The sequence below is a fragment of the Parasteatoda tepidariorum genome, chromosome 1, assembly GCF_982258835.1.
Source record: "Parasteatoda tepidariorum strain Cologne lab strain chromosome 1, Ptep-v5.0, whole genome shotgun sequence".
Lineage (NCBI taxonomy): Eukaryota > Metazoa > Arthropoda > Arachnida > Araneae > Theridiidae > Parasteatoda > Parasteatoda tepidariorum.
Genome location: NC_141755.1, coordinates 62,735,192 through 62,757,471, shown reverse-complemented (window position 1 = coordinate 62,757,471; position 22,280 = coordinate 62,735,192). Strand labels below are relative to the sequence as shown.

General features: G+C 30.6%; 1 protein-coding gene across 1 annotated transcript; it reads right to left on the bottom strand.

Annotated features, from left to right (window-relative positions):
- Window positions 1-1,350: 1,350 nt before the first annotated feature.
- Window positions 1,351-20,938, bottom strand: LOC107452943 (cytochrome P450 2J3). Its single transcript, XM_071180320.2, has 8 exons — window positions 20,604-20,938; window positions 13,679-13,803; window positions 12,797-12,903; window positions 10,694-10,992; window positions 7,379-7,497; window positions 5,944-6,199; window positions 3,350-3,540; window positions 1,351-1,660 (listed from the first exon to the last, which is right to left on the bottom strand). Exons 1-8 carry the CDS (start codon window positions 20,813-20,815, stop codon window positions 1,482-1,484), a joined length of 1,488 nt encoding a protein of 495 aa, XP_071036421.2. The 5' UTR covers window positions 20,816-20,938; the 3' UTR covers window positions 1,351-1,481.
- Between the last annotated feature and the right edge of the window lie 1,342 nt (window positions 20,939-22,280).

Sequence of the window (22,280 nt, the reverse complement as noted above, 5' to 3'; positions counted from 1 at the left end):
GCCAAAATAAGCTACATTCTGCTGGTAGTGGTCAGAGAACGATTAAAATATCTTTTTAATTCCAGAGAAAAGATCCAATTTAAATTTGTGTTCAGAACATGGTCAAAAATTTTAATGAGTATGTATCAATATGGTTATAAATTCTTTTGTATCAATATGGTTATAAATTCTGTTTGTAGCGATGAAGAAACAATTTAAACTTGCATTGACATCAGACAGAGAGTACCAGTAGAGATTTAAATGTCCCCAGCTAGTCGAAAAGTTGTCGAAGTTCCTATCGTAAAATTTCAACCTCGCAATCATTATATAAATGCAATAATAGTTAAAAACGAAAATTACTGAGCGCTAATTTCATAAAACAAAATTAACTTTATATGTTCTGATAAGTTTTAGATTTTAACTATACTCAGTTTTATTTTTTTTTTTTTTATCAAATAATGATCCCTCAGTTTATTTAAGATCTTTTTAGTTCCTATCTACTGTCTCCAAGAGAAATATCGTCATACAATACTACCTATTTGTTGATTAAAGCATTGATAATGAGAAGAAAGATTTAATAAATAGCCCTTAATAAAAGGATATTTTTTAATGTATCCAGTATTAGGAATGTAACTAATATTGATGTATACGGATATATAATAATCTGTTTTTATTTCTATTGCACCTGAAAGAAATATCTTTCTACAAAATTCCTTCTAACATATAAAATAGCTTTTTCTATCTCATACGTAAACATATAAAATAGCAGAAGCTAAAAGAAAAATTTGATGAATAGATTTTGAAAAGAAAAATAACTGTTAAATTTTTATGTGTCCATTATTATGAATTTATCAAACATTGCTGTATCAGTATGTAAAATTGTCCCCGTTTCTTTAAATGATCCTTGAAAGGAATGTCGTTGTGATCTGCCATTGAGGCAGAGGGGGTGTGATTGTTCTTCTTTTCCAGTGGCGCCATCTATGGCCAAGAATTCGACTTCTGCCAAACTCATACATCATACTCGTTTATAGGGCGGAGCCATTCACACTTCCATTCATTCAGCCATAGATAGTAATTTTGACCTTAAGCAGAGAACGATCAATCTCCAATTCAGTACCCCCAGAGGTATTGATTTGTTAGGGGAACATGTAGGACTTTGTAGCCCGACAGATTTAGCGAGCACCAGTCAGCATTTACTACACGGGGAATCTTCGGTCGGTTGGATTCGAGCTCCCGCTCTCACAAACGGTAGTCCAGCGCCCTGTCAACCAGGCTATCTCGGCCCTTGAAAGAAATATCTTAATACTGCTTACTTGCATCTTTCGTAAACATATTAAGTATCGAGAAAAAAAGAAAGATTGGAAACAAAGAAAGAGTTTAAGTAAAAAGCTTTAATTCGATTGTGTTTTTTTTAAAATATTTACATAGATTTTCATTGTATATGCAAACAATGTGATGCAAAACAAGTTTAAGTATGTAATCAATCCAGAATCAATACCACCTCAGTTCCTGGCAATAAATTTTAGTTTTTGTCGGCGAGGTGTGTATGTAATCTCTAATTTCCCTTCAAGATCTGGTGGGTGGCTATCTTCAGGAAGAATATCAAATTTCTGGAGTACCGAAGCAAAATATCTAAAAATTTCCATCATGGCTATCGATTCTCCTGGACAATTTCTCCGACCTATAAAAACGTCATCTTCTTTTAGAAAGATCATTTCATAAAAATAGGTTATTCAATAATTGTATGAAAAATTAATTTTTATTTATTTTCTAATAAAATATAGACTCTGAATTAACTGGGATCTGATTATTCAGGTTACGGATTATCCGGGTTATCCAGAAAATAAGTTCCTCGTCAAGACAATGCAATGTGTTTATCCCATATGATGCAATGTGTTGCATCACATTTGACACGTCAAGGCAAGTTACGAGAACATTAACCCTTTCCGAAACAGAAAATTTCGACTGATAATTTTAGTCAGGTAGGACATTAGCAAGTGCGACTTTAAACAGTATAAAACTATGTGAAGCTACATACTTCAGCTCTTTGTTGTTAAAAAAATAGTGGATGCTAAACGTTTAAAAGCAATAATTTTTACTATTGGTTTGTAACATTTGTTGAATTTGTGTAGACAGACTAGCTGCGCTGCACCGGAAAGGATAAAATTTACTTTTTACTACGATTTCATCGGGAAATGGAATCAAAATAAGTTCACTAGTTCTGAATTTTGTTTTCCTAATGTGGCAACGATGGTTAATTTTGTGTGAGTATTTACAATCGTGTGCATTGTAAATCCTTTTTTTTTTAAAAAATATTTCAATAATGTCCAGTTTTAGATTTAATTTATGTCCAGTTCAGTTATGTTGGATCAGATACGTCCAGTTTTATAATTAGTAATCCAGCTATAAATTTACTCTAATTATGTTATTTAAATTCTATGCAAATGTTATTACTTTCTTAAACTCAAGGTCTTTATGGTTTATATTTTAGAGGAGATGCGAAAATTGTTTTTCATTCCATTCGTACTAGTGGATGAGTTTTATCAGTTAAAAGCTGCAAACTGATGTCAGAGATAGCTATCAATAGCTTATTAGAGTATTTTAATCTTTGTAAATTACTTTCTTTTTCGAATATTTTTCATAAAACTTATTGGTCTTATTTGTGATTAACAGTACGTGAAGCTTTTCCATGCTGTTGTAATAAATAGTTATAGATTTCAATAATGTGCATTAAAGACACACGCTTAAAATTGTTTGAATATCATGAGCGTATCCCGTAAAACTACAGTACGACAATCTTTAGCATTTAATCGTGTTTTGATGTTATTCAATAAAGGTCAACGAGTCGCGATGGCTTTGGGGATAGAGCTTTCGCCTTACAATTAGGTGAACCGGATTCGAATACCAACGAAGGCTGGTCGATACGAATTCCGCATCCGGCATTGCACCGACCACAGTGCTGAAGTGAAATATCCTCAGTGGTAGACGGATCATGGATTAGAGTTCCCTTGCCGCCAGGTTAACCGAGGGAGGCTTTGGGATTTTTCTGCTCTATGTAACACAAATGTGGGTTAGTTTCACGAAAAAGTACTCCACGATAGCAAATTTCTCCCAATACTTGATCCAGGAGTTCCCTTGTCTTCTGGATTGGGTTCAAAACTACAAGGTTACGGAAATGAACATTAGCAGTCGCAAACCCAAAATTTGAGTCGGCTGTTCAACAACGGTTATAAAATAAAGGTCAACAAAAGCTACTATCTGATGTTCGGTAACTAGCTTGAGTTTTTTTTAATGTTATAGCATCAAATAAATATTTCTTCGATTACGTATAAATATTTAAAAAAAAAGTAATGAGTTCATAAAATTGTACCGATTGAAAAAGGAATGTAACTTTCAGGTTTTGTTTTGCTCAAGGAACCATCTTTTGAAAGAAATCTCTCTGGCATAAAGTTTTCTGGATCTTGCCAATATTTCGTATCGTTATGCAAGGCCCACATATGTGAAAAGATAAGTGTTCCTTTGGGAATATGAAAATCTCCGATCGTTGTATCCTCATTGGCCCTAGAATAGGAAAAAAAATTTTGAATTTTGAAAATAATAATTTTTTCTTTACTCATACAGCAAAATTTCAGAGAGAACAAAATTTATTAATTATATGTATTTGACAAAATGCCTCTTAGAAGTTTAAGAATATTTCGCTTAAGAAATATAGCCATGTATTATTATGAATTGCTTGGAGCAAATGAATATATTATAAAAAGAGTAGAAATAATAGAAAGAAAGCATTTTATGGGAGTTTACGTCAGTTAACGGCTTGCATTATTAAAAGTTGCATTATTTAAACGGCTAGTTAATAATTATCTAAGAGACATATATATAATATGAACTTACGTGAAAATTCATGTAATAAAATATTACCTAAGAAGCGTACTTCGAAAAAAAATACCAAGAGACATTTTAGAGAATTAAAAACTTTAGATTTAAAGTATATTGCAAGAAAGACATAAAACAATGTTTATAAAAAAAATTCACATTAAAATATCATCTTATTTAAGATTTTAGCAGCAAAAAGTAATTCATTATGAACATAACTATTCATGTGGAACTAAAACAGTATTTATCGTAATATTTTTCTAAACTTCTTTTACTAAAATGTTTTATGAATGAATTTTAAATTAAATTGATAAATTATTTGCCAATGATGATATAGTTTTTTAATAACAACTCGGGAACAAATTCACTAATTAGCAAAATGTTTGAATCATGACGGAGAAGAATTTGCAACCATCGCTGCATTCTTAGGATGCTTAGTTTGCATGTATTCTCAATTAACCGAAAATATAATATTAAAAATGCACTGCCTGAGAGCAAAATTTGGAAAATAACTTTTATCTAATTGCTTAGCTGTCAATTAATAATGAATCCTCAGTAACAAAGTTATTTCTTTCTTTTCTCAAATTTTATTTTTGTACAAATGCCACTGTACGTATGTTATGAAGAGTGCGCTCCAGAGAAAGTAATTGACTGGACTGCTGAGAGATAAGCAGAAAGTGACCTATGCTAAGATTCTAAAAAGATATGGTGCCACGCCTATTCCATTGTCATGATCAACTGTGCTAGGTTGAGGGATTGAGAATCCATAGTTCAAACAGCATGACAGAAGTAATCTCACCATTATGCTTATTGAACCACTCTTTTACATTTCAGCGTGTACACGTCTTATTGTCCTGCCATAAGAAAGCGATCATGTAGATAGTTCGTAAGGACAGCTGTATACATCTATCGATCCATCACACTTTCCACCTAAAAAATGGCATCAAAAAATTCCCCATACCATAACGTTGCATAATGTGTGTTCTGATGTTTTGCGCCATGCACGTCCTCATCCATCTGTTCGATTAAAGATGATTAATCAGTAAAGATGATTAATCAGTGACGACATGCCACTCGCTGTAAATTGAATTGAGGTACTGGCAGACAAATTCGAACCTTAATCGCTGATGAGCAGCAGTGTTTTTCTAGACAAGGGGTGTACAAGGGGTACTTAGGCAACACCTACTAGAAGGTCAAGGCCCGGTGGCTCAGCGATTTCAACCCTGTGACTGCGCAAACAGAAGGTAGCGTCTGCAGCAACATCTACTAGGCCTTCTACTCTAGTTGGTTATGGCTTTATACAGCAACATTCGCTGAACTGTCATTGACAAGATGCGTTGCCTCACATTTGATACGCCTCTGTTTGGGAAGGCATATAGTTCTACTTATGCTGCACCTAAGTAGTTTACATAATTAGCCATTTCGACAATTTTTATCCCCGAAGCTTCTGGCTTGCCTTGTTAAATTTCAGATAAATCACCCTGTTCCGGAATTATGCCAAGATGGCCTTATACTCGACTTCTCCCAGATACATTTATAGTTTATCCTCTACTTCTAATGCTGCTACTTACCCCCTGTGATATCCTATTTCACGTTAATTGTTGGTGGTCAGATTAATGTGACTGAACTATGTATCTTTTTCATAGCATATTAATATAATCAGCTTCATTTATTTCCATCAATTATGAGTTTGGGGGAGATATATAATACAAATTACAATTAAAGTACTAATGTTACGATTAAAGTTCTAAAACGTTGATTCTATTGAAGGTATCGAAATAAAAACCAAAGAGATTTAGAAAGCTTAAAAATCGCAATTTATAAAAAGGCTAGAACGGGGTGATTTTTCCGACAAAAATGCTCAGATGCTTCAAGATAATAATGAATTTGATAAAATTGGGTAGGAAATCTAAAGAAAATACTTAAAAAAACATTTTTTAACTTGAAATTCTGATTATTTAAAGAATTTATGAACCAAATGCGTATTGTGTTAAATTGAACTGCGTATTGTGTTAAATTGACACTTTAGTTTTTCCTCTAAGCCATAAAATATTTTGCATAATTTTTAAAAATTTTGAATGCATATCTTACATGCGTGCAAGATTTAACGGGCTCACTGTTCTCCATCTTTGACCTTCCATGACTGTTGCATAAGTAAAAGGTAAATTCCTTGCATTTGACCACTGACATTTGCCGTCCGTGCCTAAAACACTGTCAATTTCTTGATGACACTTGTTTTGTACACCTAGATTCGATGCCATAGCGAAGAACAGCCATAACAGAGATGTCCTTGTTGTTTCACTCCCGGCTTGTATCAGTGCTTGAGCATTGGCTGTCAGATTTTCCTCTAAATAATTAACATACGAAACAATATTTATCAAAATATAATAAGTTTTCGAAATGAAGAAAGGGTAGTATTTTTACAATAAAAATGAGAGCTCATTCATGTGGTACAATAGTCATGGAAAGTTCATACAACTAAAATTTATTCTCACATACATATTACTCATAAATAAATATATTATGTGTATGAGTGTAATTAAACTCAATTCAGCAACTATACTATTGTTGTATCGATAAGTTTTACTTCGTTCTAATTTTTATGTTTTAAATCAGTTATCATGAAATTTATGAGAGGTAAGTAAAGTAAGCCCTCAAACATTGAAAAAGTTTCAGTATTTCAATATATTGAAGTATTAAAACTATTTTAAAAAATTAAATTCTTACTTAAATGGCAAGTTTTTACTGGTGTCATATAACAAATTGTAAATCCGAGTTTCAAAAGAGATTACTCAAATAAATTACTGCATCGTTAAAAAAACATGTATTAATAATAATAAAAAAACATATTAAAAAAACATGTATTATATCATTTCCACAAAGATCCGTTCTAAATCAGTTTATTTTAAAAATAAATATTTTTTAAAACATTTTATTTATCCGTAAGAGAAATTTGTATGAAAACTGAATAAGTTGTGTACTTTTTAATTTTTTTCATTGTTTTCATGCATTTGAGAACAGTTTCCTACTGTATTTATTAATTTAATATTTTTTATTGTGTTATAACTGACAACCAACGAAAGGGAGTTCTTTTTTCTTTGTTTTATTTTCATAATGATTAATTTTGTAGTTTCTAAAAGGTGTTTCTAACTCCGAAGATGGTAAAAACCTTTTAGGTAAACAAGTTTACAAATACAAATATGGAAGATTTACTTCAATACGTTTTCAATTTCATAACTTCATCAAAATTTCTATTAGATAAATGCAAATTTATGACAGTTGATATGCATGGTGATCACAGAGGTATCTAAAAAAAAGGGGGGGGCTCTCTCCCTCCCTGTATCAGGTCTTCATTATACACACGCAAAAGAAACAATTTCATTGCTTTCACTCATAAATAATTTATATAATTTTTGACCTCATTTGCAAAGAGTTACTATATTTTTCTATCTTATCACTTTCTTAAGCAATTCATTGAATGAATGAAGATTTTATTGAATGAAAGAAATATAACGGTTGTTCTTACCAGTGAAACAACTTTTAATGTTTTTTTCTTTCAATAATTTCATTTGTCTCAAATAACCATCTATGAAAACAGTTTCATCTGTCATCTCAAATATCTTTTTCCTAGAACTGACTTCATTTCTATAAATAAATAATTATTGAGTAATAAAAAATACTGAAGATGTAATTAACTAGTACGTTAATCAGTTTAAAGTAGATGTAACATATTGATGCGCCCATTTGTTTTCCGCTTTTCATGCTTGACAATATTTTTTACTCGATTTTTTTTTACGTTGACCTTAAAATATAGGGTGTTGCCGCTATCTAGGAAACATGGTCCCTATAGTTTGGTTAGGAGAGCGCTTCAGAGTTTGGACACCTCAATGTTAACTTTACTTTTCGCAACCGCTATATCTCGAGAACTTTTTAAGCCGATTAAAAATTTTTTACACACAATTATAAGATTCGTTTATCCAAAGATAATTCCATGCAAATAATAACTTTTATTAAATATTTATTTTTTATTATTTTATTTAAAAATGGTTGAAAAAATTTTAAATTGTAAATTATAAAATTTTAGGCATCATTGTAAAGAATGTAATTTTATACAGCCAAAATGCAAAATTTGTTGAATAGTTCATGAGAAATCAAATTTTAAGTATAACTATTCGACCAATTTTGCTCAAATTTTGTATTTTGCTATATAAAATTACATTCTTTAAATTGATGCAAAAAATTGTATATCTTAAAACTTTCTCGACCATTCTTAAATGAAATAATAAAAAATAATAAATATTTACTAAAAATTATTTTTTGCATGTAATTATCTTTGGATAAACGAACTTCGTAATTATGTGTAAAATTTTTTCATTTCGCTTAAAATGTTCTCGAGTATGTTCCAACTGTATAGCGAAGTTCGTGAAAAGTAAAATTAGCATTAAGGGGTCCAAACTTTGAAGCGCTCTCCTGACGAAACTATTGGGACCATATTTCTCAAATTGTGGCAACCCCCTATATTTTGGAGGTCAGAAATCTGAACCCGTCAAAAAAACGTATATTTATTCAGAGAAAGTACATTTTTGTGTCTAATTTCGTAACTTAAAATATCGTCTGCACTTATAATTTTTTAGTATATTAGCACCCTCTTTTACCATTTAGATTGAGTCCTAGAACGTGAAAATCCGAACATTAGATCAAAAGTAATTCAGGGTAGTCCTTTTTTTTTGGCGCGCTGTGCATGTAATGTACGTACGCACAGCTCAAAATAAAAAATGGAATATCTTGAATAACTTATGTTCCTAATGATCGGATTTTCATGTACTAAGACTCAATCTTAATGGTTCAAGGAAATGACTCCAAACCTCAATAGCCACCCAACCTTCAAATATGCTTATTAAATAGTGCAGATGATATTTTTAGTTACGAAATCAGACACCAAAACGTACTTTCTCTGAATAAACATAATTCTTTTTTTAGCTGATTCGAATTTTTGACTCTCAAGATATGGAGGGGGGATAGCAGCAAATCTGGAAAATACGGTTCCAATAGTATAATCAATATAGCGGTTCAAAGTTTGGAGCCTTAACTGTTAGTTTTACTTTTTGCGTATTTTACCATGTTTCGAAAGCTATAAGCGAAGCGAAACATTTTCAAAACCAACTATAAAATTCATTCATCTAAAGACAATATCCTAAAAAAATAATCTTTAATAATTAATATACTTTATTAATCTGTTTAAAAACAGAATATAATTTTTTTTAAATTGTAATGTGCATAAATTTTTACATCTTTCTAAGGAATGTATTTTTAAACAGCAAAATTCAAAATTTGAGCACAATCTGTAGAATAGGTTCTGAGTTACCAAAATTTAAATTTCATTTATCATGAACATAAAGTAATCTGGACAATTTAAAGTTTTATAACAAACATAAAGTAATCTAAAGTATTGCAACTTTTGCTTTATACATGTTCCATTAAGTTTAATTATTACTAGAATAATTTTCAAATGGCAGTGTTGTGATCACTGTAAAATTTTATTTTATGAAGATTTTGCTGCAGATCGGTTCAATAAATCTGTTTCCAGGGCTTTACATCATCTTGCTTTTCGATTGTTAATCGATAACGTAAGAAACGATTGAATTTTCTTTGTTAATTTTTCAGGTTAGTGCTCAAAGATTAGCTTAGTGTTCATGTTAGTGTTTTTTAAGACAGCAAAAGTAACAGTTACTTGAAATTTTCTTTTTTGCACGATTATGCGCTTCATTGAACGCGTAAGACCTGTCTTTTTAATAAAACGCGGATTGAAAACACAATTTCATTTTCTGGATAAAAAACTGATTGAGTAAAAAAAAATAGCGCTACAAAGTAAAAAAAAAATTTTTTTTGCTTTTTGCTTTGGAAATTATACTTTCTGCTATATTTCTATTCTGCTATATTTCTTCCATTTTCAGCACTTACGAAAGTTTTTTTCCCCTCTAAATTTAAAGAAATTAACACAATTTTATATGGCAGTTTTCTGTATTTCGCCTCTTTTAAAAGAAAGAAATGTCGATTCGCCGTTTTTAAAAGGAAGAACGTTATAAAATTTTCTTATTATTTTGTATATAAAAAATTTGCCTTGCCTTTATATAGAGAAGTTGCCTTGAATGAGGCAGTATAGTATGAATTATGGCATAATTAGTAGTATACTGTGAGTAGTACACCTGAGTTGTCATGAATGAGCTTGTGCCCCAATCACAAAAAATCCTGACGAGGCTAATATATTACAAATGTTTCAAGCTGTGCAATAAAATGCTGTTTTATTTGATTCATTGAAAGCGTACCAGCGATAGTTGTTCCAATAATTAGATAATTATATAATTTATTTCTTCTTTATGAACACTGTGTACATAGTAAAATGTTATAATGTAATTTCTACAGCCTGTGTGGGTTTTTAATCAGTATTTTATTCTTACGAATCATGTTAATAATCTTAAACATTTTATTGACTTGTATATGGTGATAATTAATTCAAAATTTTAATAGTTTAGATGTATTCACAAGTGCTTTTTGCCTCGATGTAGGTGACATGTTTCCTTCACTGAGCCAATAGCACTTATTTTTCAAATAATATTTCATAATATAGGCGTAAGATGGGAAGTAATTTAATTGTAAGTTAATTAACACATTAACATGTGCAAAACTATAAAATCCATTTGCTGAACATTTTGTTAAAGCGGTCCATTGATGGCAATATTCCTTTATATCTCTTAAATATAAACAGCATCAAGTAGAGCATAATGTTACATTATAAAATCCAAATCTCTCATAAATTAGAAATGAAATAAATTTCAAATACCTCATGAAATCATTCAGTTTCTTCATGCTATAGTACTGAACGCTCAATTTCGATAAACCTGTTCTGGCAAGAAACTTCATGAGATCTGGAAAGAACAAAACTGCACCTGATTGGCCGAGTGCAGAAAGTGCGTTCACGGCATTGTTGATAGTTGTTGTTTGCGCATCATGCAGTGGGATGCGCTTACCCAGGACCAAACTTGTCATATTGTTGGAAATGCTGTGAGAAAGGAGGTCTCGTATGTCAGTCGGCTCACCTTGAAGTTGAGATAAGTTTTTAAGGAAATCTCCAATTTCAGCCTGCACGAAATTAAAAATGTTAATTTTTATTTTTGTGCACTATTAACTGCACTGTTAATTTAAAAAAAAAAAAACCTTTAAAATTAACAGATTATCGAAACAGTTGAATAGACCATTGAAATTTTCAAAATAGTTGAATTGACTATTCAAATATATTCACCGAAGAGCCATTACATTATGACCACCCTGCTAATAACATGTAGGACCACCTTTAGCCCTCAAAACTGCTTGCACCAGCCGTGGCATTGATTCCACAAGGTGCTGATAGGTAGTCTGAGATATCTGGTACCAAGCGCTCACCAACTGGTCCTGCAATTCTCTCACATTGCGAGGGAGTTGCGTGGCTGCACGAATTTGGTTTTCCAAGTAGGACCGCAAATGCTCTATTTGATTAAGGTCAGGTGAATTTGGGGGCCAAGACATGACTTGAAAGTCACTGGAATGTTCCTCGAACCAATCCATGACAATTCGACCCTTATGACATGGTGCATTATCCTGTTGTTAAACACCATCCTCCGCAGGAAACACTGTTGCCATGAATGGGTGAACCTGGTCTGCAACTATGTTCAAGTAGCTTACAGACGTCAGGGATTGTTCTATGAGGATTATGGGTCCTAATGAGCCATGAAAACATTGTTCCTGGGCGAGAAACCATGAAAACCTGGGCGAGCCCATTGTTATAGATGGAGGGTGGTCATAATGTAATGGCTCTTCGGTGTACATATTGTTTTAAAATCTCCATGTTAAAGACTAGAAATCTGTTTGACTCTCATATGCAACTGAAAGTCACTCTCACAATTGCATTTGTTAGATCTATGTCACAAATAAGCCGGTTCTTGTTACGTCTTCACTGGGATTGACTTCGATAATGAATTTTCAGATTTGCATGTTGTTTTTGTTTTTTTACCATTAAAGCTCTAATTTCGATTCCAAATGCGAAAGATATAAAACTAATATAAATAAATAATTACTGTGATTGACCAAGTTAGTAATTTCTTTTATTTTAATAATGTTTTTGTTTTTTACCCTTTAAATAGTATTTTGCTATCCCAAATGAAAAAAATATAAAACCAATATACACTACTGGCCATTAAATCAGGTCAGGAAGATGCCGAGCCCACTCGTGAAATTTGTGTGACAGATAAAACATAGTGTGATATTTAAACGATTTAATTTTCAGCACATAAATGTAAAACAGGTGACAGTGGCGACACATATAATGCATATAGAAGTAAAGGTTACAGAGATTTTCTAATGCTGAAATAGAATTTGATCGTTATTTTCGGCTTAGAAAGTGTTAAGAAAAAACTCCTAGGAAAAGTATAAAAAACAGCCATATTATTAATGAAGCCATTTAATTTTGGAAATTTTAAAAATGTCTTTTCTTACTTCAATAACTTAAGGCCAATGAGATTGTTAACAAATACTGATGAAATAATTGGAATTGTTTTAGCTTAATTGTGTGGCTATAAGTATTTAGTTTACCTAATGAACTCATAGTGTTATTCTGTAATATTGATAATATTATTTTTTTTCACAGCCTACGTAGAATGAGGTTTTAGCTAGTAATTACATAAAGTTATTCAATATCTTCTAATATTGCCTAAAAGCTAAAAATTGATACATTTTTTTGTTAAGACTACAAACTACCAAAATACGCCATCAACCAAAGGCCATAATACTTGAAGCATATGGTATGCGGGTGGGTATTTTCAATACATCATTTAAAAGTAAGAAATTTATAAATTTAATCTTTTAGTATTTTTATCCACAAGTTTAGAAAATATAAATGCAGAATTCTTACTTCTAAATCTTCTTCCCATCTTGATTTGCCCATGCCAATATCTTTTATTATTTTCATAACGTAACGCCTTTCTTCTACCCATGCATCTCCGTTAGTCGAAACAAAGCCTGCAAAAATAAATACAATATTCTTAATTATACTTATTTAACTAAAGAATGCATTCGATATTCTAAACCCTAGAGCTGTACTATGTTGAACAGAACACAATTGGATTTGCATCCAATCAGTTTTTATATTTAAGAGTGTTTTTCGTGGTTAAAGTATGGGACCTCTGCATGTTATTATTGATGAAAGGAAACTCTGTTGCCCCCAAAGGTAATTTCGACAAACGAATTCTACTCACTTGGCTTAAGAAAATGCTTGGAATTTTCGAACAGTGTTTTCAGAACGACAAACTTTCATGTCATTTTTGAGACCTTTGCTAAATAGTGGTATCAAGTTATTGTTATGAAGAAACGTTGTTTTCTCTATGAAATAAAGGAGAAACTTTTTTTACGCTGGTAATCATTGCTTTTAAATTATTGCGCGCTCTGGATTTACCTTTCAAGCATCTAGTAAAAATATATTTAATATTTAATGATTCACAGTAATTTGTTATAGAGGAGAATTGATTCATCGGGTTTAAGGTGCGAGTTCTCGTAATCTTTGAATAGTTTTGTACAGTTTAATATCGTTAATTTTTTTAGATAAGTGTATTGATGGTTTAAATGTGTATAATTTTTGCAATTAATTCCCATGTCTTTTCCTTATGTGCTTGACTAGAAACATTCTCTTTAATCTACATAGATTTCTTCATATTGTAAACGTTTCATATTTTAGAAAGAGTTTAACACAGTAGTTCTAATCATTGATAAAATATATTGAACATTGTTAAATTATTACCTAATCCACCGGGATGAAAGTCGAAAAACTTTGGAGGTCTATCAAGAATGGCTGGATTGCTAAACGCATCTTTAACAGATTCAAAGTCATTGAGAATAACAGCAAATGATCTTCCCATGTATATCCTAAAAATTAAAAGCCTAATATGTGCAGATCATGTAATACAGAATATTCACAAAATAAAAAATTCATGTTTCTTTTTGGGAAATGTACAGGCGTTATTAATTTCCAAGACTGCAATTGGAAAAATGTTAGAATTATCACGTTAATGTTACAGTTAATGTTATGTTATCAGTCAAGCGGCTGACTTTTCTAAAAACATTTGAAAAATTTTAGATAAAAGAAATATGCTCCATAAAAATGTCTATAAGTCTAGAATATAATACAAGTTTAAGTTATAAAATGTAGCGAGTTGTTAGAAAAAAGTATATATATTTTTTTATTCGAAGTGCTTGCATATACACTACCCGTCGGTCAAAAGTTTGCGAAAATTTTGAAATTTGCAAAAAAAAGGTCTAAATTCAAATGCTTATAGAACTTCGAAAAATCATTCAAATTGCATGAAAATTTGAGATGTTCCAAAGTGAACCCTCTACAGTTAGTTACATATGATCAAATTGCAATACTTTGTTTTTTGAGAACTGAATCCAGCTTTTCATCACGGATTGCTTTTATGGTGAAAAAATTTGTTAACTTTGAACACTTGCCAAACTTGCAAAAAGCAATTTTTTGTACTTTCTGTTAATGGAAAATAGTTATTTGAACCGTTCTATGTAAGCCCTCAAAATTTCAGATCAATTCGATTTTTTTTTGACGAAATTATGGAATTTTGAAAAACATGTGTATTTTTCTCGATTTTTGAGCATTCCACATATGCAGTCTTTTGGTCTATACATCTTCTACCAAAGAACTTTTTAATTTTAATGTTTTCCATATTTTCAAATAGCTAATATTCATTATAAAGCAAATATTCTTATTCATTATTGTAATTATTATTGTTTATATTTATTGTTTATATTTATTGCTTTGTTGTGATATTTTTACTTTACATTAAATTAAAATAAAAAGTTATAACAATAATTACATAAATAATTCTAAGAAAATAACAACAATAGTATAAAAAATTTGCATTTTTGCTAAACTATTTTATTTACAACAGGTCAAATATTTAACATATTCTTATTTGTATTTTGTTATTAAATAAATTAACATTGAATTCTTAGATTTCTCGAACCATCAACCTTTTGCTTTTATTATAACCTTACATATTTGTGGCATTCGTTCTAACAAACCATTAATAATTTTAAGTGATATAGAGTTCCATTCCTGTTGTAAAATGTCCCATAACTGATTTCGATTCGAAATATCAGAGCATCGTTTGCAAGAACAAACAAATTTTCGATGAAATGTGACATCTATGAGATATAGTTTTAATTATATTCATAATAAATTCCTTGTAATAACAATAATTACAATGAATAAGAATATTTGTTTTATAATCAATATTAACTATTTGAAAATATAGAAAACATTAAAATTAAAAAGCTCTTTGGTAGAAGACCAAAAGACCGCATATGCGGAATGCTCAAAAATCGAGAAAAGTACAATCAAAATTCTATAACTTCGTCAAAAAAAATCAAATCGATTTGAAATTTTGAGGGCTTGCATAGAACGGTTCAAATAACTATCTTCTGTCAACAAAAAGGACAAAAATTTTTTTTTGCAAGTTTGGCAGGAGTTCAAACTTAACAACTTTTTTCACCATAGAAACAACCCAAGATGAAAAGCTGGATTCAGTTCGCAAAAAGCAAAGTATTGCAATTTGATCATATGTAACTAATTGTAGAGGGTTCATTTTGGAACATCTCAAATTTTCATGCAATTTGAATGATTTTTCGAAGTTCTATAAGCATTTGAATTTAGACCTTTTTTTTGCAAATTTCAAAATTTTCGCAAACTTTTGACCGGTAGTGTATATATATATATATATATATATATATATATATATATATATATATATATATATATATATATATATATATATATATATATATATATATATATATATATATATATATATATATATATATATATATACATTATGACCACATTATGCCATTACATTATGACCACCCTGCTAATAACATGTAGGACCACATTTAGCCCTTAAAACTGCTAGCACCCTCCGTGGCATTGATTCCACAAGGTGCTGATAGGTAGTCTGAGGTATCTGGTACCAAGCGCTCACCAACTGGTCCTGCAATTCTCTCACATTGCGAGGGGGTAGCGTGGCAGCACGAATTTGGTTTTCCAAGTAGGACCACAAATGCTCTATTGGATTAAGGTCAGGTGAATTTAGAGGCCAAGACATGACTTGAAAGTCCTGAATGTCCCTTGAATGTTCCTTGAACCAATCTATGACGATTCAACCCTTATGATATGGTGCATTATCCTGTTGGTAAACACCATCCCCAGCAGGGTAAACTGTTGCCATGAATGGGTGAACCTGGCCTGCAATTATGTTCAAGTTGCTTACAGACGTCAGGGATTGTTCTATGAGGATTATGGGTCCTAATGTGCCCCATGAAAATATTGTTCCTGGGTGAGAAACCATGAAAACCTGGGCGAGCCCATTGTTATAGATGGAGGGGGGTCATAATGTAGTGGCTCTTCGGTGTATATATATATATATATATATATATATATATATATATATAAGTTCAAAATGAAGAATAAAACAAAGAAAAATTATAGACGCATGAAAAAAAGGGGGGGGGGAATAATAAGTAAAAAAAAACAGTTAAAAGAAAAAAAAAAAGAAATTTTATTTAAGAAACCGGAAAAAAAAAGATATAATCATTTCATCAGCCCACACGATTATATCCGCGAAACAGAGTGCTTTCTGATATTGTATCAATAAAGCCAAAGCAAATATATTAATATAATAGTGTGAGGAGCACTCAAAAAATTTTTTTATAAAAATTACAACAAATAAAATAGAACACAAAAAGTAAAAATAAGTAAAAATAACATGTAAAAACAGAAAATAAAATAAAAGAAAAAGAAAAAACAGTATAAAAATGGACTATAAAGCGAGTAGCGAAATCAGATCAACTTACATGGACGGGAAATTTCTCAAGAATGATTTAAAAATGTTTTCGCAGAAAGATTGCCAGATTACAAAATATGAAAACAAAAGCGCAAATTGAGGGTAACAAGAGGGTTTTAAAGTGCCGTTCTTACTGCACTGCTGAAGTGATTTGTTATTCTGTGCATTGATTTGTTAGTTACCAAGGATGATCCCGAAATGGATGTGCGCAAGGTAATATTATACTGGATAATTTCGAAAATTGACCATAAATAGTTTTGGAAAATAAGCGCAATAAATGAAACTTATTGTTTTTCTTAACTTTCTTCGTGTTTTCTTGTATATATATATATATATATATATATATATATATATATATATATATATATATATATATATATATATATATATATATATATATATATATATATATATATACATATATATATATATATATATATATATATATATATATATATATATATATATATATATATATATATATATATATATATATATATATATATATATATATATATATATATATATATAGTAAGAGAGTCACTTTGTAACAGGAAAACAATTATGTGTACATTTGTATCTTTTCCATCTTTCTCTCTATATCAGTAAATATCTATCCGTCTGTCTGTGTGTCTCTTACAGGTACCTAAACCGTCCTACCGAAAGCGATGAAATTTGGCATACAAATAGTTCAAAGCTCTAGGAATTTCAGTGTCGGAATTTGGACATTCAGCATCTCATCCAAATACCAACACAACGTCACTTACAGGTATCTCCTTCATTTTATCAAATATTTTAAGTACTCCATAAGTGATATCTGCTTCCTTAGATCACTAGTTGATCGAAAAAAAAGTTTATTGCGCGTACTTTAATATTTAATTATTTTTTATTCGCTATGTCAGACAAACTCAACGAACGATATTAATGTGGTAGCATTTGCGGATTACGTCACCAAAATAAATATTTCTAAAGTTATCTGATATCGCGTGTTTATTTTAATTCTTTTAAAATGCATTTCCATGAAAGTAAATAATTTAAAATCAAAGGTAATTGATATGAAAAAAAAATTTGTTACGTATTTAAGGGCAAATGTAATGAAAAAGTGGTACTAATTCGCTTAATAGAAACGTAAAAAATCGCTGTACTATTATTGACGACAATGATGCTTAATTAATGCTGATAATACGCATTTTATTTTATTTTATAACCACCGTTGAATGATCGGGCCAATTATGGGTTTTAATATTTCACTCCATAGCCTTGCAATTTTGAACACAACGCAGGAGATAAGGGAAATTCTCGACTTCGTATTGGGAAAAATACGCCTTCGTGAAGGATTTGTGTTACATGGAGAGGAAATCCACGAATACTTCCCACAGTTAGCCTGACGGCAAGAAGACTCCAACCCATGATACGGCTGCCATTGAAGATATTTTTCGTCTGCACTGTGGTCGGTGCGAACCGGGTGCTGGTCCGAACTATTTTATTATAGATTTATTGGAAGACGGAACTAATAATTCTTCATTTTTTTTTGCCATTGTCTAATTCAAAAATAAAAATAATGCGTACAAACTAAAATCCTATGTGAATTAGTTACTCTAAGGTAAAAATGAAAGCAAAAACCATTTTGTTACATTAAATATGCCTATATTGATGCAACCCCTTCATGCTATTTTCCTTAATTCATAAATACCCCTAAAATATCACTTATTAGGTTCTTCCTCTAAGCTCTTTAATTGTGTTGGTTCATACCTTTCGGTTTTGTGTATAATTTCGAAGTGTTGTCCTGTACTGATTGATTGATTTTTTTTATTCACCCAGTACAAGAGAGGGTATTTAGCTAGTTATCAATAAAAAGTATATAAAATACGAAACATTTTTATGATTGATCCTTATTTCAGAGTATTTTACAAATTTTTTCACCCTTGTAAGTCTGAGTAGTAGGGATTTACAAAAATAATACATAAAACACAATAAAATTTTATAGTTTATAAACATTTTTGGGGCCGGAATAGCCTGATTGGTAGGGCTCTGGATTCACGTTCTTGAGAGCAGGAATTCGAATCCAGCCGGCCGAAGACACCCTGTGTAGTAAATGGTGACTGGTACACGCTAAATCTGCTGGGATACAAACTCCTCCATGTTCTCATAACAAATTATACCTCTGGAGGTACTGGATTGGAGATTGATCGCTCTCTGGTTCAGGTCAAAATTATGATCTGTGGATGAATGACTAGATACATGAATGCGCCCACCTTATAAGCGGATTTGACGTATGGGTTAGACAGAAGTCAAATTCCTGGCCACAAATGGCGCCGCTGGAAAACAAGAACAATCGCACCCCATACAAAATGAATAATTCAGGTCTTTAATTTGGTATTCTTTCTCCTCTTCTCCAAGTTCAATAAATCTGTTAACTCTTATGAAATTAAGAATAAAATAATATTCATTTTTCATTTAGCTGCCTCTAATGCTTAACACTAGGTTTACGGGACGCGTCATTTTGACGCATTTCGAATTTTATAAGGAAAATTACAAAACCCGTTTGCATTTTTATTTTATCTCTTGTAATGACTTTTATCCATTGATTGAGGTAAATATATATTGAAGTCTATTTTCTTCAAAAGCGTTGAAATATTGAAATTCTCTTTGTTTTATACAATTACAATTTTACATTAACTACAGTATGCAAAAGGAGCATAGGGTATACTTTGTGTTACTTAGACTAAGGCAAAAAGCAACTCAAATAAAGCACAAATATATTACAGAAATGGACATATGATACTGGAGTGTCTGTTCTCGTAACAAGAACCTTCCTCAGTACCTTATCATGAAATGACGATAAAAAAGGAAAGACATAGATGCTTGCAAAGTGGTTTAACCAATAGGGACAGGGGAACGAGCTTGAACAAGATAATAAAAAGAAACGTGATACTACACAAACGTGAGGGAGGTTTGGGGAGAACCCCTGTGTGCAGAAAATTAAATTTGAATAGATTTCAAAACATTCGAAAAGGGTGTGATATATGAAATTACAATAGCATTATATAACATTACAATGTTTGCTTGATAAACAATTTTTTTATAAACATAAGATTAGAAGCTGTTGAAAATTCAAATCGAAAAAAATTGAATAGTATAAATATTGAAGAGTATTGTAATTGATCATAAAAATGATAAAATTTTTCTATATTAAAAAATCGCTAAGGACGCTGCTGTTTTGAGTGTTAAAATTAACGTTGCAATTTGCTTCGCTGAGCAAAACCTACAAGACATAAAAACTTAAAATTACTAAGGGGTGTAGCAAAGTGTACAGAAATTAATACGTAATGAAAAAAATTAGCATTCGATAATTTATACGAGGATTATTAATTGACTATTAAACCTCGATAAAGCACCATAGAGGCAGCTCTACAGGGCACACGAATGCAACTACAGTGGCATGCTGAAAATGTGTTTATGAAAGTAACAGAGTTTTTTTTCGTTATGATTAAGACTTTCAACAAAATGTTACAATAATTGTGTATTTTACATAAAGGTACAATAATTGTGTATTTAAAAATCAAACTGTTTAATGTTTTTGTAGAAAATACTTACATTCAAAAAGAAATAAAGAATGATGAATGAGAAGAAATTACGAGGGTGATTTATTTTAAATAAGTTTTAATTTTCCTCAAAAAATCATATTTGAAGGGTTTTTATCAGGGCTTCTCATGTGGTGTAAAAGTGTCAAAGGCGTAAATTGTTTTAAATTAAATACTAGTTTTACTACCCCGTAAAATCATAAAATTTTTTTTAATCAAAAAGTCAACTTACCCAAACACATTTCCATATTTTTGGCTGAGTTGTTTAAAAGTTTTAAAAGGTAAATCTCCTAGGAATGGTAAATATCCTAACAGTGGTATCCCGCTTGGTCCAGGTGGAAGTTTTTTATTGTTGCTTTTTACATATTTATTAAAATAACTTAACGCAATTAAAGTTATAAGGGAAAACAAAATTATTTCCAATAACAGAATGGTCATATCCATTTTTTTTAGAGAAATCGGAATTTAACTGCTAAGACGAAGTCTAACTCAGCGCAGCACACATTAAGTTACTACACGGATCTTTGTCTGAGACGATGGTTTATCGAAGAAAGTCGAAATGTAAATAATTATATCACGTGTGGTGTCTCTCTGAAGATTTTGATTGACAAGGTTAGATGTAGCCTCCGGTATTATGACGTAATTTTTCTATTGATAGTAAAGGCTCAAGCAAATATTTAAAAAAAACATAACATCAATAAATATAACCTTGACTGACGCAACAATTACAGTTATTACAGTGATAGAACCAGCGAATGAAGTGCCATTTTATTTTATATTCTATAACTGAAGATTTTAGCCACAGTTTCTGCTTGTAATAATTCAGAAGATATAGAAAAATATGAATATTTAAAAAAAATAAAATTCATTATTATTCTGATTTTTATAAAGAGTACTGATTTTGATAAAATACAAAAACTCCATTTAAAAAAGAAATGTTTGCCTATCTAGAATCCTAAACTATCCGACAGAGAGGGTTAAAATTGTCATACTGATAGTTCGAAGTATGGGGAAGGTCACTGTCGACATTTGAACATTCTACTATTCTAATGATTGGTTAATCGTTGTTCTAAATTGAGCTATAGAAGATTCTCTTTTATCAAATAATTTAAAGATAACATCAGTGATATTTGCTAGCTCTATTTGAACAAAAAATATTGTAAGTGATTTAATATTTTTTATTCGCTGCGTCAGATAAGTTCATTCAGCAACTTCAACGTGGTAGCTTGGGGAGACTACGTTACCAAATTAGTATTCCTAAAGTTATGAAAACTATTTATTTTTTGTAATTATTTTAATTTTATTTTGTTTATCTTGTAAAACATATTTTTTAAGATGTAAATAAATTAAAATCAACAGTAATTGAAGTGAAAAAAAAATTATTTTGCATTGAAAGGTGTGAATTGAGCTTAGTTTAATTACGTAAAGCTGCCAGAAAAGACAGCAAATAATAAATTTAAAAAAATGAAATTATATTATTTTCATTAATTGTGATCGGGTTATGTCAAAGCGTCCTAGATAAGGTGGCTTTGGTTATGCTTTTCGACTTTATTCATAATTTTACTTTATTCTAAAACAATTTGAAAACTGTATTTTTGATTAGCTGTGCTATATATTACTTATAAAACTATTATTACAATTGTATAAATTAATATTTTCAATTAACTGCAAGCTTAAATGCAATTAAAAAAGGGGGAGAAAGGTGAAACATAGAAATATAGCCTCATCCGACAGATTTGAGACACATTGCACTGGCATTATTTTCAAAATACTAATTTCTATGTATCGACACTTACTAAAAAATATAGAAAATTAATTTGAATCAATACTCATTTTCATTTAGACAAGACATCAGTTACGTAACTTTAGCTGCAACTGTTCGAAAGTTAAGAAGCTGGTTACAGACTTA

Bases quoted from the DNA above. Each gene is read 5' to 3' on its own strand.
- LOC107452943 (XM_071180320.2), bottom strand. From the start codon at position 20,815: ATGGATATGACCATTCTGTTATTGGAAATAATTTTGTTTTCCCTTATA. The intron at 6,200-7,378 runs GTAAGAACAACC...TTAATTATTTAG, and splicing joins CATTAAAAGTTGTTTCACTG to AGGAAAATCTGACAGCCAAT. The intron at 3,541-5,943 runs GTAAGATATGCA...TTCCTATTCTAG, and splicing joins CCGTTAAATCTTGCACGCAT to GGCCAATGAGGATACAACGA.